The sequence below is a fragment of the Vicugna pacos genome, chromosome 17, assembly GCF_048564905.1.
Source record: "Vicugna pacos chromosome 17, VicPac4, whole genome shotgun sequence".
NCBI classification, from domain to species: domain Eukaryota; kingdom Metazoa; phylum Chordata; class Mammalia; order Artiodactyla; family Camelidae; genus Vicugna; species Vicugna pacos.
Window position 1 is genome coordinate 23,907,248 of NC_133003.1, and position 13,353 is coordinate 23,920,600.

A 13,353-nucleotide genomic window follows, 5' to 3' on the forward strand; every position below is an offset into this window, starting at 1 on the left:
GGGATAGCTAGGGCAGGTGAGAGTAGGAGCAGTCTGGTGGCTGTCCCCTTAGCATGAAGTCCTGCAGTGAGTCAGAGGCCTGCAAGTGCCCCCAGCAGCTGGAAATGTGGAGGCAGACAGACCTGATTCAGGGGCTGCCCTGCCCCCCAACCACCAGAACCCCCAGAGCCTCTGAATGAAGCCTGCTGGGCTCGCAGGTACTTGGGGTGGAAAGTTGTTTGCATCTGTACTTGAATGTGTTTCATGACTTCTCATAGGCCCCAGGCATGTAGCTAATGGTGGGCTAGGAGGCTGTGATGCCAGGAGGAGGGACCCAGGCCAGGAAGCCCCAAGAAGGGCCCAGGCGTCCATGCAGGGGTCAGTGGCCAGCACCTTCCCTTCCGCCTGCAGGCTGCTGATAGGCAGGAGGAAATCCTGGCGGGTTCCTGTGGGGGTGAGCTGACGGGCCTCCCAGCGGCTTTTAAAGCGCCTGCCCGCCCCCGTCCTGCCTGCCTGCACTGCGCCTGCCTCCTGGAGCTTGTTCCCCAGCCAGCTGTCCTGACTGTCCTGGACAGTGTACCCACCAGTCGCCACCGGCCATGGTGGTGCCCCGGGGCTGCCTCCTGCTCTGCCTCCTGGCCCTCTGCCTAGCAGGTTCCAGCTTCATCACAGGGCAGAAGGTGAGTGTGAGCCAGTTGCAGGGGTACCTGGTATCCAGGCCCCGCTGGCCAGTGGTGGGAGCAGGGAGGGATGGGCCACAGATCGGACACAAGCTGGGACACCCACGGCACCTGGTCCTTGTCTGACCTTCTCTGAGCTGGACAGAGGGCTTATGCCCACCTTCTCAGGCTGAGGTCTGTGTCTGGCTGCTTAGAGGGGCAGGGATGTGGGAATGTGTTGGTCTGCCCTCCTCTGTGTCCGGCTAGCCAGCCAGCAGTGTGGACAGCCGTCCCAGGGCTCCCCAGCCTGTGGGTGGGGGGTACAGAGCCCGGCTCATCCTCCTGCCCTCTGTGCCCAGACTGAGGCCCAGTCTCTCTGTGGCCCTGGCCTGGGGGTTGGAGATGTGATCACCCCCAACCCTCACGGGGCTAACCAGCCGAGAGACTCACATGGAACACACATAGGCGTGCTGGGTGTGTGCACATGTGCGTGCCTGTGTCCTGCCCCAAGAGTGCCCAGAGGAAGAATGAGGTTTGCTCACCCCCAGTCCCTCTGGGTAAGCGGCAGCCAACAGCAGTACCCTCGAGCCTAAGAACAGCTGATTATACAGTTCTGGGCACACCTGGCATTATCCCCTCCAATCATCCCAGCCCCTGAGTGGCAGACCCTGTTCTCTGCCTGAGGAAGCCAAGGCCCAAGGATGACACGGGTCAGTCCAACTCTGGAGCTGTGCTCCAGTCCACCGTCTGCGGTTGGTTCCTTATTCAGCCACGAGGGAGGAGCTGGCAGGGTCTCAGTGTGCAGCTGTCTGGTGCTTGCAAGCCTGCCCACTCTGGGCTGCCTGTCTGCAGGTCCACCGAGGCCACATAGTAGGGATATTGTCCCAACTAAAGTTTCTGAAAGAGCCTCCCACCCTGGGGATGGAGGTAGAGTCATCTGGCTGGGGCCTGCCTCCAGGGACCCTCCCCTGTGAGGCCAAGTTCATCTGACTCTTGGGGAAGTAGTTAGGGTCCCTTCCTCTCTCAGGGGGTTTGATTTCTGGGCCCTGGGCCCCAGCTTTGGGGGGATTCTACCTTTTCACAAGAGGCTTAACACCTCATGTCTCCTCACCTTCTCCAGCTGTGTCTCTGGGGGAAGCAGATGTTGCAAAATCAGTTCTGGACTGGGACAGGGTGGAAGGCAGCACCCACCTGGCTCAGCTGGGTCCTGAGGTGCCCTCGGGAAGAAGGGAATCTGATTAACCACTAGGCCGTGATCCAGCCTCACTCCACCTGCCGGGCCGACAATTGTGGGCTGGAGCTGATGCTGCCTTCAGGCCGCCTGGCCGAGAGGCTGAGTGCCCACTTCCGGTGAGATCCCCAGAGAGAAGTGTGATTTGCCTGCTGGTTTTTCCATCACACTTTCATGGATACATCTTGTGAATGAGTATCCACCACAGGGCCTGTAATTCACCCACCACTTCATTGAACCCCCCTCTACCTGAGAGTGAGGACAGTGCTCTCTCACTGCCCCGAGCCCTTATGCAAGGCTGACCAACATTCCTGTGAGAGCTGGTCCCCTTGCCACTGGCGATGGCTGGCCAGGTGGCCCTCGGGGGAGCCCGCCGCTGGCTGAGCCTTTGCCCTGAGCCAGCAGCTGCTTGGCCCTGGAGTTACCCAACTTCCTAGTGGCTCCCTGGCTCAGCAAAGATGAAGCCTTGGGAGGGGGGTGGAATGTAACCACAACATCCAGCCCCACAGCTCAGCCTGAGGCCGATCATAGCAACTTCCCTCTTTGCAGACCACAGAGGCATGAGCAGAAAAGACCAAATCACAGCTGTGGGAGAGGCCCTGTGTTCACCAAAAGACAGTATTGAGGCGCTGTTTCTCCTTTTCTTTGGCTTTGAGAGCCACACATCTGTGATGGATTCTTGGAAAGAGATGTTCTGGGCTCACCCCATTTGGAGCTGTGTGGTCAGCATTTTTTAAATGCGAACTTCTCAGTTTCTCCAGGCCGTGCCCTAAGCCTCCCAAACCTCTTCTCATTAAAATGCACCTTCCTGTGGCCTTTTCTCCCACTGACAACCAAGAGTTTGGCTTCCATCCCTCCAGGGTCAGTGCTATTTGTTATTGGGACTTTGTTGCTGTGAGTAACAGTAGGGCCAATGATGGTGGACCTGGGGGAGTTGTGACAGGCCAGCTAGTGGGACTGCAGGCCCGGGGCTTTCTTGGCACCCCGGTGACCATGTCTTCCCCTGTCGCCACCTCTGTTCTCCAGGCAGCAGACAGGGCCCATTTAAAACACAAATGAGCACAGGGGCTGCTCTGGACTCCACCTCCCCTCCCTGGCCTGGCCACCAGCCCCTTCCCATCCTCTCCTGCACTGTCTCTGCCTCATCATCCATGGCCGCTTGCTCGTTCCCGCTTCCTGGCTTTTGCCTCTCCTGTCCCCTCTGCTAGGAGCACTACCCCGACCAATTCTCATGCATCCCTCAGGTCCCAGTTCAGTGGCTGCCTCCAACCTAGGTCCTCTCAGCTGCCTCACTGCCAGCACTGCCTGTCCAGGGATGGGCAGTGGACCGCTGGGTCCTGGTTGGTGTATGGGGCTGTGAGCTACCAAGGCTCAGGGAACGTGACTGCTTGGCTCAAACTCACTCAGACCCCCTCGCACGTGCTTGCTCACGTGGGTCAGCTTCAGGGGTTTGGGGCTGACTCCTGGGTCTCTGACACCGGCGCAGCAGAGAGGGCCCTGGGCTGGCTGAGGGGGCCCTTTGGCAGCAAGGGTGGAGCGGGGGATATGCTCAAAGCAAAGTGACACCTGGAGAGCCATCTCCTCGGAAGCTGTGTCCTGCCTGTGCTCAGGGATGGGTGTTCTCCTCAACAGTGTCAGCCTGTCATTTAGTTGTTTACTTTTTTCTTTTCCATTATGGTTTATTACAGGATATTGAATATAGTTCCCTGTGCTATACAGTAGGACCTTGTTGTTTGTTCTGTTTATAGTAGTTAGTATCTGCTAATCCCAAACTCCTAATACACTCCTCTCTCACCCTCTCTCTGCTTTGATAACCGTAAGTTTGTTTCTTATGTCTGTGAGTTTGTTTCTGTTTCATAAATAAGTTCATTTGTGTCTTATTTTAGATTCCATATATAAGTAATGTACGGTATTTTTGTTTCTCTTTCTGGCTTAACTTCACTTAGTATGATAATCTCTAGGTCCATCCATGTTGCTGTAAATGGCGTTACTTCCTCCTCTCTTTTAACGGCTGAGTAGTATTCTACTGCGGATAGATAGATAAATAGATAGAGATATATATATATAGAAAGTACATCTTCTATCTCCGCATCCAGTCACCTGTTAATGGACATTTAGGCTGTTGCCATGTCTTGGCTACTGTAAATAGTGCTGCTGTGAACATTGGGGTGCAGGTGTCTTTTCGAATTAGAGTTTTCTCCGGACAGGTGCCCTCGAGTGGGACTGTTGGATCGATATATGGCAACTCTATTTTTAGTTTTTTTAAGGAACCTCCATACTGTTTTCCAGAACGGCTGCACCAATTTACATTTCCACCAACAGTGTAGGAGGGTTCCCTTTTCTCTATAGTGTTTATTTTTAAATGAAATGTGAGAATGAGCATTAGGTTGAGAGTCTAGATTCAGGTCCTCGGGCAACTGCGGGCAAGGATACCCCCTGGAGGGGGTTCAGTTTCCTCATCTGAACAGGCCAGAGTGGAACGAGGGGGCCAGATTCTCTTCATGTCACAAGGCAGAGACTGAGCCTTCTGGGCGTGCCTCTAGGGTCCCTGGCAGAGGTACATGGCTGTAGACATAGGGGCACACTGTGGCAGTGATAGCCCCAGACTCAGGGCCTTCCCTGCCCTTGCTCACCCTTGCTTAACAGGCAGGAAACCAAGGCCTAGAGAGGGGTGCTAGGCCTCACTGCAGTCAAGAGTCAGGTCTGTGTGTGGGGTCCGGGTCCCTCACTCTAAATCCCGCCCGTGGCCCAGGTGCAGTCCAGGCACTGCGATGTGAAGACCAAGTTTGTCACGCACGTACCCTGCACCCCATGCTCCGCCATCAAGAAGAGGATGTGCCCCTTAGGCTGGCTTCGGGAGTCCCCAGAGAAGATACCACAGGACTGCCGGTGTGGACGCTCACCCCATCCTTGCCTGCTTCAGGGGTGTCCTATGGGGTGGCAGGGGACCAGGAGAGCCTGGCGGCCCTGGAGAGTGAGGGCAGGGGCTCACTCATCCACACTTCTGTTGGCCCCTCCAGTGGGGCCGAGGCAGGCAGGAAGGAGTGAGAGTGCGGGGCAGGTGGTTTTACTGAGCATCTGCTGTGAGCCACGCCCTGTGCTCAGCTCGTGGCCAGGCAGAGAGGGAGTGGAGTAAGAGCACGAGAACCCAGTGGGGAGGCTGCAGGGGGGAGCTCCTCCCATCCCCCTACCCATCCTTGGTCCCCAGATACGAGGTGCAGCTGGGAGATTCTTTGGTGTCCATGAGCGGCTGCAGCCTGGAGTGCTGGCAGGACGTGGTGCAGAAGGCCTGCTGCCCTGGCTACTGGGGGTCCCAGTGCTATGGTAGGGGGAGGGTCCCAGCCTTGCTCCTTACACCCCAGCCCACCCATATTCCCCTTCAAATGGCTTTTTTAATGCACAGCTTGGCCACCTGGCTCTGGATGCTCTGGGGGAGGGACCAAGTCTGGGGCCACCCAGAGCTGTGGGGGTTGGGTGAATTGGGGCAAGCAGAGTTCTGGGGGGGGTGTCCACAGAGTGCCCCGGGGGTGCTGACACCCCATGCAACGGCCATGGGACGTGTCTGGATGGCATAGACAGGAATGGGACCTGCGTGTGCCAGGTAAGAGCCGGGTGGGGCTGGGGTAGGGGCAGTGGAGGGGTTGCACTGACTTAACTGACTTAGTGCATCTTTTCCAATACATCCCTCTGCCAGGAAAACTTCAGTGGCTCAGCCTGCCAGGAGTGCAGTGACCCCAACCGTTTCGGGCCTGACTGTCAGTCAGGTAAGTGCTGGCAGGGCAGGAGGGCAAAGCCAGTGTCCATCTGGGGGCCAGTGGAGACCCAGTCCCTACCCCCAGCTCCTACCAGACTCCCTCCCAACTGCTCAGTCTCACCCTTCCTGCCCAGGACATGAGCTTTGCCTCATCACATTTCTGGCATTTGCATGTGCTCTTCTTGGAGGCCTCCTCTAGGAAGCCCTCCCTGAATCCCCAGCCTGGGTCAGGTGCCTCCCCTGGGCTCCCACCAACCCTGTGGTCATTCATCACAGCTTTGTATTTTTGAAGTTGTGCCTGCTGGAACTGAGTTCTGGAAGAACAGGGCAGGGACTCGATGTCTCTGTGTGCCCCTGGGAGAGGCTGGGGTCCCACCTGTCCCTGTGTGTTCCTACCAGTATGCAGCTGTGTGCATGGCATGTGCCGCCATGGGCCACTCGGGGATGGAAGCTGCCTGTGCTTTGCTGGATACACTGGACCCCAATGTGACCAAGGTGAGCAGCTACTGGAGCAGCAGGTCTTCAGTGGCCAGAGCAGAAGAGGCTGACTGGGTGAAAGATGGGGCCTGAGCTTCAGCAGGATCTCTGCCTGCAGCCTGATTTCTAAGTAGGAGAGGCACACAACTGGTCAGGGGGAGGGGGTATCATCTGAGACCTCCACTGCTTAGAGGCCCAGAGAGGGTGGGGCCCTGACCGGAGTCACACAGCAAATTGGGCAGAGCATCTTCACTCCTGTGTCCTCCCCAACCTGCAATGCTCTCCCCTCTCCACTCAGAACTGCCTATCTGCCAGGCCCTGAACTGTCCCCAGAACTCCCAGTGTTCTGTAGAGGCCCCCACCTGCAGCTGCCTGCCTGGCTACACCCAGCAGGGCAGCGAATGCCGAGGTAAGTCTATGATCAAGAGCCCGGTGGGCCCAGCTCAGGGTGAGCAGGCGCTGGGAAGACATCCTTTTAAACCAGCAAGTGTAATCTGGCCACTTACAGGGAAGGAGAAATGTCCCTGCGGGAGAGGAAGGGGGCCTGTCCTCAAGGTCTAGCCTGCTCACCCCATCTTTGGGTCACCCTCGCTGGAGGCTCTGGGGAAGGCGAGGCTCCTGGGTGCTGGGCTCACTTTGGCACGCTCTCTCTCTTTCTGTCTCTCTGCCCTGGCAGCCCCCGACCCCTGCCAGCCATCGCCCTGCTCCCCACTGGCCCAGTGTTCGGTGAGCCCCCAGGGACAGGCACAGTGTCGCTGCCCCGAGAACTACCATGGTGACGGGACAGTGTGTCTGCCCCAGGACCCGTGCACCACCAACAATGGTGGCTGCCCTGGCAACTCCACCTTATGTCTGTACAAGAAGCCAGGCCAGGTGAGCTGGGGCCCTGGGCCGGGCCTGCCCCACGGTCCAACCACCCACATTGACTGTGGGACCCAGGGCCCACAAATTGCAGCAAATCATGGGCCTCCTAGGAGCCTCAGCTGCCCCTTTTATAAAATGAGAAGAGGATGACATCCCTTTTCTCTGAGGGTGGTTGTGGGAACCTAACAGAGCTCTGTGGGTATGGCAGACACCACAGTTCTCATGGACATGGTGTCACCCTCCCGCCTCTGCATGGACCCAGGCCTCTTGCACATGTAAGCCAGGCCTGGTCAGCATCAACCACAATCCCTCTGCGGGCTGCTTCGCCTACTGCTACCCTTACTCCTGTGACCGGTCAGCCACCTGCCAGGTGACCCCTGATGGAAGGACCAGGTGGGAACAGGGGCCTCGGGGTGGGCACGAGGGACATAGCAGGGAGAGTAGATGGGGCTCAGATCAAGGGCCCCGTGGGGACGGTGTGTGAGGGCCAGGAGGGGGCCTGGCCACACCCCCTGCCCTGACTGGTTCTACCATTGCCCCAGCTGTGTGTGCAAAGAGGGCCAGGTGGGAGATGGGCGTGCCTGCTACGGACACCTGCTCCACGAGATGCAGAAGGCCAGCCAGATGGGCTTAACGTTCACGAGGCTGAGAGTCACCCTCGCCATGATGGGTGCGTGACCCCCACCACCTGCCTAAGACCCTGCCCCTCGCACCCAGAATTGCTGGAAGGGACAGGGGGCCAGACTCTGCAGAAATGCCTTGTTTTCTGCCCAAGAGCTGTGCAAGCAGAGAATGGGCTTTGGTGGGGTGCATGATGGGGGTGGGAAATAGCCCCCCAGATCCTGATGTCGCCATTTACCCTAGATCTAGACCCAAAACCCCACACCCCAACTCTCCAAAACCCAGGACTGATGCCTGAGGGCCTCCCCAGACTCATCCTGATGCATACTCTCCCACCCCCAGACCAGGGCTGCCGGGACATCCTCACCACGTCGGGCCCGTTCACTGTGCTGGTGGCATCTGGCATCTCCAGGACCATGAATGTGAGCCCCAGCCAATCAAGGAGCTGGCTTCCGGCTCTTGCCTCCTCCCTGAATCCTGCCCCAGGCTGCCAGGCCCTGAGAGCACCCCTAGTTGCATACTCTGGGGGACTGAGGCCTAGGAAGCCTCTTATTCCCTCTGTTGCTCTAGCAGGGTGGCATGAGGAGGATTGCCTACCCTGGGCCCACTTGGCACCCAGATGCCCTTGTGCCCACAGGCATCCGTTGCCCAGCAACTCTGCAGACAGTACATCATCGCAGGGCAGCACATGCTAGAGGAGTCAGGAACCCAGCCTACACGCAGGTGGTGGACACTGGCTGGGCAGGAGATCACCGTCACTTTCAATATCTTCAGGGTAAGTAGGGACCTCGGCCTGGGGGCCAGAGGAGTCACAAGTGGGGAGCACAGTCTGGGCAAAGGTGTGGAGGTGGGACAGGGCCTCAGGACAAGGGGTGGGCTTGTGGAGTCTGAGCCAGAGGTCTCATGTATCAGCAGAAATACACCTACAAGTACAAAGATCAGCCCCAACAGACATTCACTGTCCATAAGGCCAACTACCCAGCAGCCAATGGCGTCTTCCACATGGTCAGTGCCCTGCAGGGGAGGCCTCCATTAGAGCTCCCTGGGGACCCCAAGGTAAGCTAATACCCTCCCCACCATCCCACTGTGCCACTGGGTGGCCTCAGACCCCCACCAAGTTCAGAGAAGGGGGAGGGGCAGTTCTGGGCAGGGCTGGAGCAGAGCTCCAACCCCCCTGGGGCCCTCATTGCTTGTCCTTTCCTACAGAGGACCATTGGCCAGATCCTTGCTTCCACTGAAGTCTTCACCCGGTTTGAAACCATTCTGGAGGTAAGTTTAGGGAAAAGATCCTCGCCTACCTGATCTTCTGGTCCAGGACCCCCTCATTTCACAGACTCTGCCCCACAGTGATCTGGTGGGGAGTAGCGTGGGCCTTTGTCCACGACCCCATCCTAGACCCTGCCCATCACCATCCTGAGGCTCTGTGGTAGCGTGGACCCATTGCCAGCATGTCCCACTTAGTCCCGGTGGGAGTTCTCTGCAGGCCAATGGCAGCAGGGCCCAGGCAGGGCTCAGAGGTGGGGGCAGGCCATGGAACCCCTCCTGAGCCTCCTTCTCACTAAAACAGAACTGTGGGCTGCCCTCCTTCTTGGACGGGCCTGGGCCCTTCACGGTCTTTGCCCCCAGCAACGAGGCAGTGGATAGTTTGCGTGATGGCCGCCTCATCTACCTTTTCACAATGGTAAGCTTGTTGGGGAGAAGGGGCTGGGAATATGGCACACCAGAGCCTCTAGCAGGCAAGCCCTCTCTCTCCTGCCAGGGTCTCTCCAAACTGCAGGAGCTGGTGAGGTACCACATCCATAGCCACAGCCAGGTGAGAAGTCTTCTGGAAGGGCAGCTGGCTTGCACCCACTGCTGGGCGGTCGGTCTGGGAGTTTGTCTGTGTGTGCTGGTCTTCCTGGGGGCCCCTTCTCCTCTCCTGGCCCAGCTGGACTCTACAGCACAGAGGAGAGTCTGGGGATCAAGGTGGTAGCTGCAAGTCACCTGGGCTGTCCTGGGCGTGACCCCACGGTGTGGCCAGTGCCCAGCCTAAGGCCACCGTCTCCTCCACCCCAGCTGACCATTGAGAAGCTCATCTCCAAGGGTCGGGTACTCACCATGGCAAACCAGGTCCTGGCTGTGAATATCTCCGAGGAGGTGAGCTCCACAAACACCTGGAGCGGAGGGACAGACGGAGGGGCTGGTGATGACCAGCCAGTGGTCTGGCCTCTTTCATACCCACCTTCATGCTCCAAGCCCTGTGGTGGGCAGGCCTTGGTGGGGGCCATGCAGGAGCAGGCTCAGATCAAATCCCTCTTCTGGGGCCCAACCATCTATGTGGAATAACACAGGAGGGCTCCAAAGAGGAGGAAGGCGAGCACATGGGCAAGGGGAAGAGGGTGCAGAGGCTGGAGTGGTTCTGCCAGAGCAGGAGGTGTGGCCAGGGAGAGGGGACAAAAGGTGGCTGGCAGGCTGGGCCTCCGACAGCACACGGAGCCCAGGACACACACGGGGCCCCGCCACAGGGCCGCATCCTGCTGGGACCTGATGGTGTCCCGCTGCGGAGAGTGGATATACAGGCTGCCAACGGTGTGATCCACATGCTGGAGGGCATCTTGCTGCCCCCAACCATCCTGCCCATCCTGCCCAAGCTTTGCAATGAGGAGCAGCACAGGGTGGTGGTGGTGAGTGCTTGGGACCCCAGTGCTGTTTGTGTTGGGATCACCTTCCCAGGGAGGGTGCCTTTTTCTAGTTCCCCTCACATGAGTGGGTGGGCTGATGGTAGCTCTGGGATCCGCCTGGATGCCCCATGCCCAGCCTCCAGCAGTCCTACTGATTGTCCCTTTGCCACTATCTGTGCCCTGTCCCCAGCCTCCCTGCCGAGGCCCGTGATGCTCTCCCGCTACAGGGCCTCTGCCCTCACTCTTCCCTCTGGCCCCGCTGTCGTGACTCTCATACCCCAGGCCTTGGCTCCGTGCCACCTTCTTAGGGCTTGCTGAGTAAATAAATCATGACTCAGCCTTCTCCCCACCTCCCTTGCCCTGCCCAGGGCTCCTGTGTGGACTGCCAAGCCCTGAACAGCAGCATGTGCCCTCCCAACAGTGTGAAGCTGGTGAGCATCCCCAGGCTCAGCCCTTGGGGCCGACTCCTGACTGCCCTGCAAGATTTCTGCCCTGGCTCAGGGTGGGGAAGTAGGGCTGGGGGGCTCGGCTGGACCTGGAGGCTCAGCCCCACTGACAGTGAGAATGCTGGGACCAGGGGCTGAGATCCCTGGACCAGGGCTGCTTGGTGAAGGCGGCCGGCCCAGAGCCCATACCTGCTGACCGTGTGGCACTGCCCACCCAGGACATGTCCCCTGAGGAATGCATCTACACCCATGACCCTATCGGGCTCAACGTCCTGAAGAAGGGCTGCGCCCACTACTGCAACCAGACCATCCTGGTGAGCCGGGCGTGGGCGCTCACTCTCTGGGGACCCAGGGCACTTGCTTCTCCTCTGGGGCCCCCAGGCCGGGGCTTGGTGGGCTGTCTTCCTCAGAGAGCTGTGCTGCATCCTAATGGTGGAAAAGGTGTCATAGAGGGGCCTAATCCACCCCCTTGCTCTAGATGTGGGACCAGGGAGCAGAAGCAGCTTGGATGGGGGAACAGCATGGCTCCAGACAGACCCTCAGACGTGCTCTCTCCTCCAGAAACCTGGCTGCTGCAAAGGGTTTTTCGGGCCTGACTGTGCACAGTGTCCTGGTGGCTTTTCCAACCCCTGCTACGGCAAAGGCAATGTGAGTCCCTCTTGCCCTGGGGTGAGGGGTGGAGGAACCAGAGGCTTCTCCTCAAGTTGGCCGATGACTGGCTGTGTGTCTGAGCAAAGCCTGCCTCTCTCTGCCCTTGGCTTCTTCACATCTAGGTAGTAGAAATTAGACCAAATTATGTTCACTATTTTAATTAGAAATAATTAAGTACATAGTTTTTTTGTCGATAGTTTTGTCATGTTTTTGCTACTTTGTGATACCAGGCTGACACTGGCACTTGGCCATGGAATAACACAGGAGTTACATGTTTCTAGGTTAAATAGGAGCCACCCATGGAGCCTCCAGGGCCAGGTGCCTTTCAGGGGACAAGTTCTTTGGCAGCATCAGTGATTTGGAAGGTCTCTTCCGGGGGAGGACTTCCAGGGGAAGCAGGAGCTCAGAGTTAGCCTATGGAGAGAAGCGGTGTTGGGGGAGAGGATTGGATGGTCCTCTCCCCATGACTGATCGTGCCTCCTGCCCACCCCCAGTGCAGCGATGGAGTCCAGGGCAATGGGGCCTGCCTCTGCTTCCCAGACTACAAGGGCATCGCCTGTCACATCTGCTCCAACCCAAAAAAGCACGGAGACCAGTGCCAAGAAGGTAGGTGGTCCTGGCCCAGGCTGCCTGCCAGGGAGAAAAGGGGTCTGCTTGGAAGGGGGAATGGGGACTCCCAAGAAGGGAAATTGAGCCTCAGGAGGAAAGGTGAAGCCCAGAGGGCTTGGAAGAGGTTTTGGAAACAGAAGTAGATATTTCTTTCACCCATGCCAGGAAAAGAACCACGGTTTGATCTAAAGCATGCAAGGTTTAGGTCAGCCACACAGAAGAACTTCCTGGTGGTAGTGTTGGGAGCAGGGTACCTAGAATAAGGTTACCGAAAGCATTGAATGCCCTCCTTGAATTACCTCCTCTCTCCCGTCAAGTCTGGGATGACCTTTGATTTTGTGACCCTGAAGTCAAATCTCTGCTGGCTACCCCATTCCCACCTCTCCCCCAGCTGCATCTTGGCTCCCAGCCAGCCCCTTCCCACCTCAGTTTCCCTGCTCCATCTCCTCCCTGCAGACTGCGGCTGTGTCCATGGTCTATGTGACAACCGTCCAGGCAGCATGGGTGTGTGCCAGCGTGGCACATGTGCCCCAGGCTTCAGCGGCCGCTTCTGCAATGAGTCCATGGGGAGTTGTGGGCCCACAGAACAGTCCCAGCTGTGCCACCTGCACGCCCGCTGCGTTAACCAGGGGGGTGTGGCCAGGTGAGGATGCGCGCTTCCTCTCTGCCCCGTCCATGACTGCTTGTTAGCTTACTCAGAGCTTCTAGAGGCTCACCAGAGCCCCTCGTTCACCCACTCCCAGGTGTCTCTGTCTCGATGGCTTTGAGGGTGACGGCTTCTCCTGCACACCCAGCAACCCCTGCTCCCGCCCAGACCGTGGCGGATGCTCAGAGAACGTCAGTCTGGCCCCTTCTCTGAAGTTCTGACTCGGGCGAGAGGTGGGACTCCTTTGCCCTCTGCCTGCCTCCCCGCAGCCCTGAGTCATTTATCTGCTGCTCTTACAGGCTGACTGTGTCCCCGGGGCCCCGGGCACTAACCACTGCACGTGCCACAAAGGCTGGAGTGGGGACGGCCGTGTCTGTGTGGCCATTGACGAGTGCGAGCTGGATGCACGAGGCGGCTGCCATGCTGATGCTCTCTGCAGCTACGTGGGGCCCGGGCAGGTGAGGCTACGCAGGCCTGGAGAGAGTGGGTGAGGCGGGGGTTCTCCATGCTTGGGGACTCTCTCCCTAGCCCATCTGACTCTAGGAACGTCCACTCCAAGAACTCAAGCTCAGGGTCTCACACCTCAGACACAAATGAGAATCCAGTTCTGAAATGTTGAGTCGTACAATCTGGAAGCAGCAGACGTTGAGTCATATGTTGCTGGCAGCAATGTAAAGTCTCTGAGAGTTTTAAAGGATCGTGTGGTTCCAGGGCCAGTCTAAGGCGGCATTTTTTTCCAGTCAGAAGGCTGTGCCT

At 58.2% G+C, this 13,353-nt stretch overlaps 1 protein-coding gene across 3 annotated transcripts in view; it reads left to right on the forward strand.

Annotated features, from left to right (window-relative positions):
• The window catches only part of STAB1 (stabilin 1), a 26,966-nt gene continuing 13,613 nt past the window's right edge, over positions 1-13,353 (forward strand). The window contains exons 1-26 of one of the 3 annotated variants that reach the window (XR_012060658.1): positions 1-197; positions 391-659; positions 4,622-4,758; positions 5,078-5,193; positions 5,385-5,470; positions 5,564-5,633; positions 6,023-6,118; positions 6,399-6,509; positions 6,777-6,973; positions 7,227-7,357; positions 7,507-7,634; positions 7,928-8,007; positions 8,223-8,360; positions 8,498-8,641; positions 8,792-8,854; positions 9,153-9,266; positions 9,345-9,398; positions 9,641-9,721; positions 10,090-10,248; positions 10,614-10,676; positions 10,910-11,005; positions 11,253-11,339; positions 11,837-11,948; positions 12,408-12,594; positions 12,695-12,788; positions 12,897-13,055. Coding sequence is in view for 2 of the 3 variants with exons in the window: in XM_072941428.1 (XP_072797529.1) it covers positions 579-659; positions 4,622-4,758; positions 5,078-5,193; positions 5,385-5,470; positions 5,564-5,633; positions 6,023-6,118; positions 6,399-6,509; positions 6,777-6,973; positions 7,227-7,357; positions 7,507-7,634; positions 7,928-8,007; positions 8,223-8,360; positions 8,498-8,641; positions 8,792-8,854; positions 9,153-9,266; positions 9,345-9,398; positions 9,641-9,721; positions 10,090-10,248; positions 10,614-10,676; positions 10,910-11,005; positions 11,253-11,339; positions 11,837-11,948; positions 12,408-12,594; positions 12,695-12,788; positions 12,897-13,055 (2,784 nt within the window). In the remaining variant the exon portion in view is untranslated. Of the gene's footprint in view, positions 198-390; positions 660-4,621; positions 4,759-5,077; positions 5,194-5,384; positions 5,471-5,563; positions 5,634-6,022; positions 6,119-6,398; positions 6,510-6,776; positions 6,974-7,226; positions 7,358-7,506; positions 7,635-7,927; positions 8,008-8,222; positions 8,361-8,497; positions 8,642-8,791; positions 8,855-9,152; positions 9,267-9,344; positions 9,399-9,640; positions 9,722-10,089; positions 10,249-10,613; positions 10,677-10,909; positions 11,006-11,252; positions 11,340-11,836; positions 11,949-12,407; positions 12,595-12,694; positions 12,789-12,896; positions 13,056-13,353 lie in introns of those variants that run through there. The other 2 variants (XM_072941428.1, XM_072941429.1) reach the window with 2 other exon arrangements.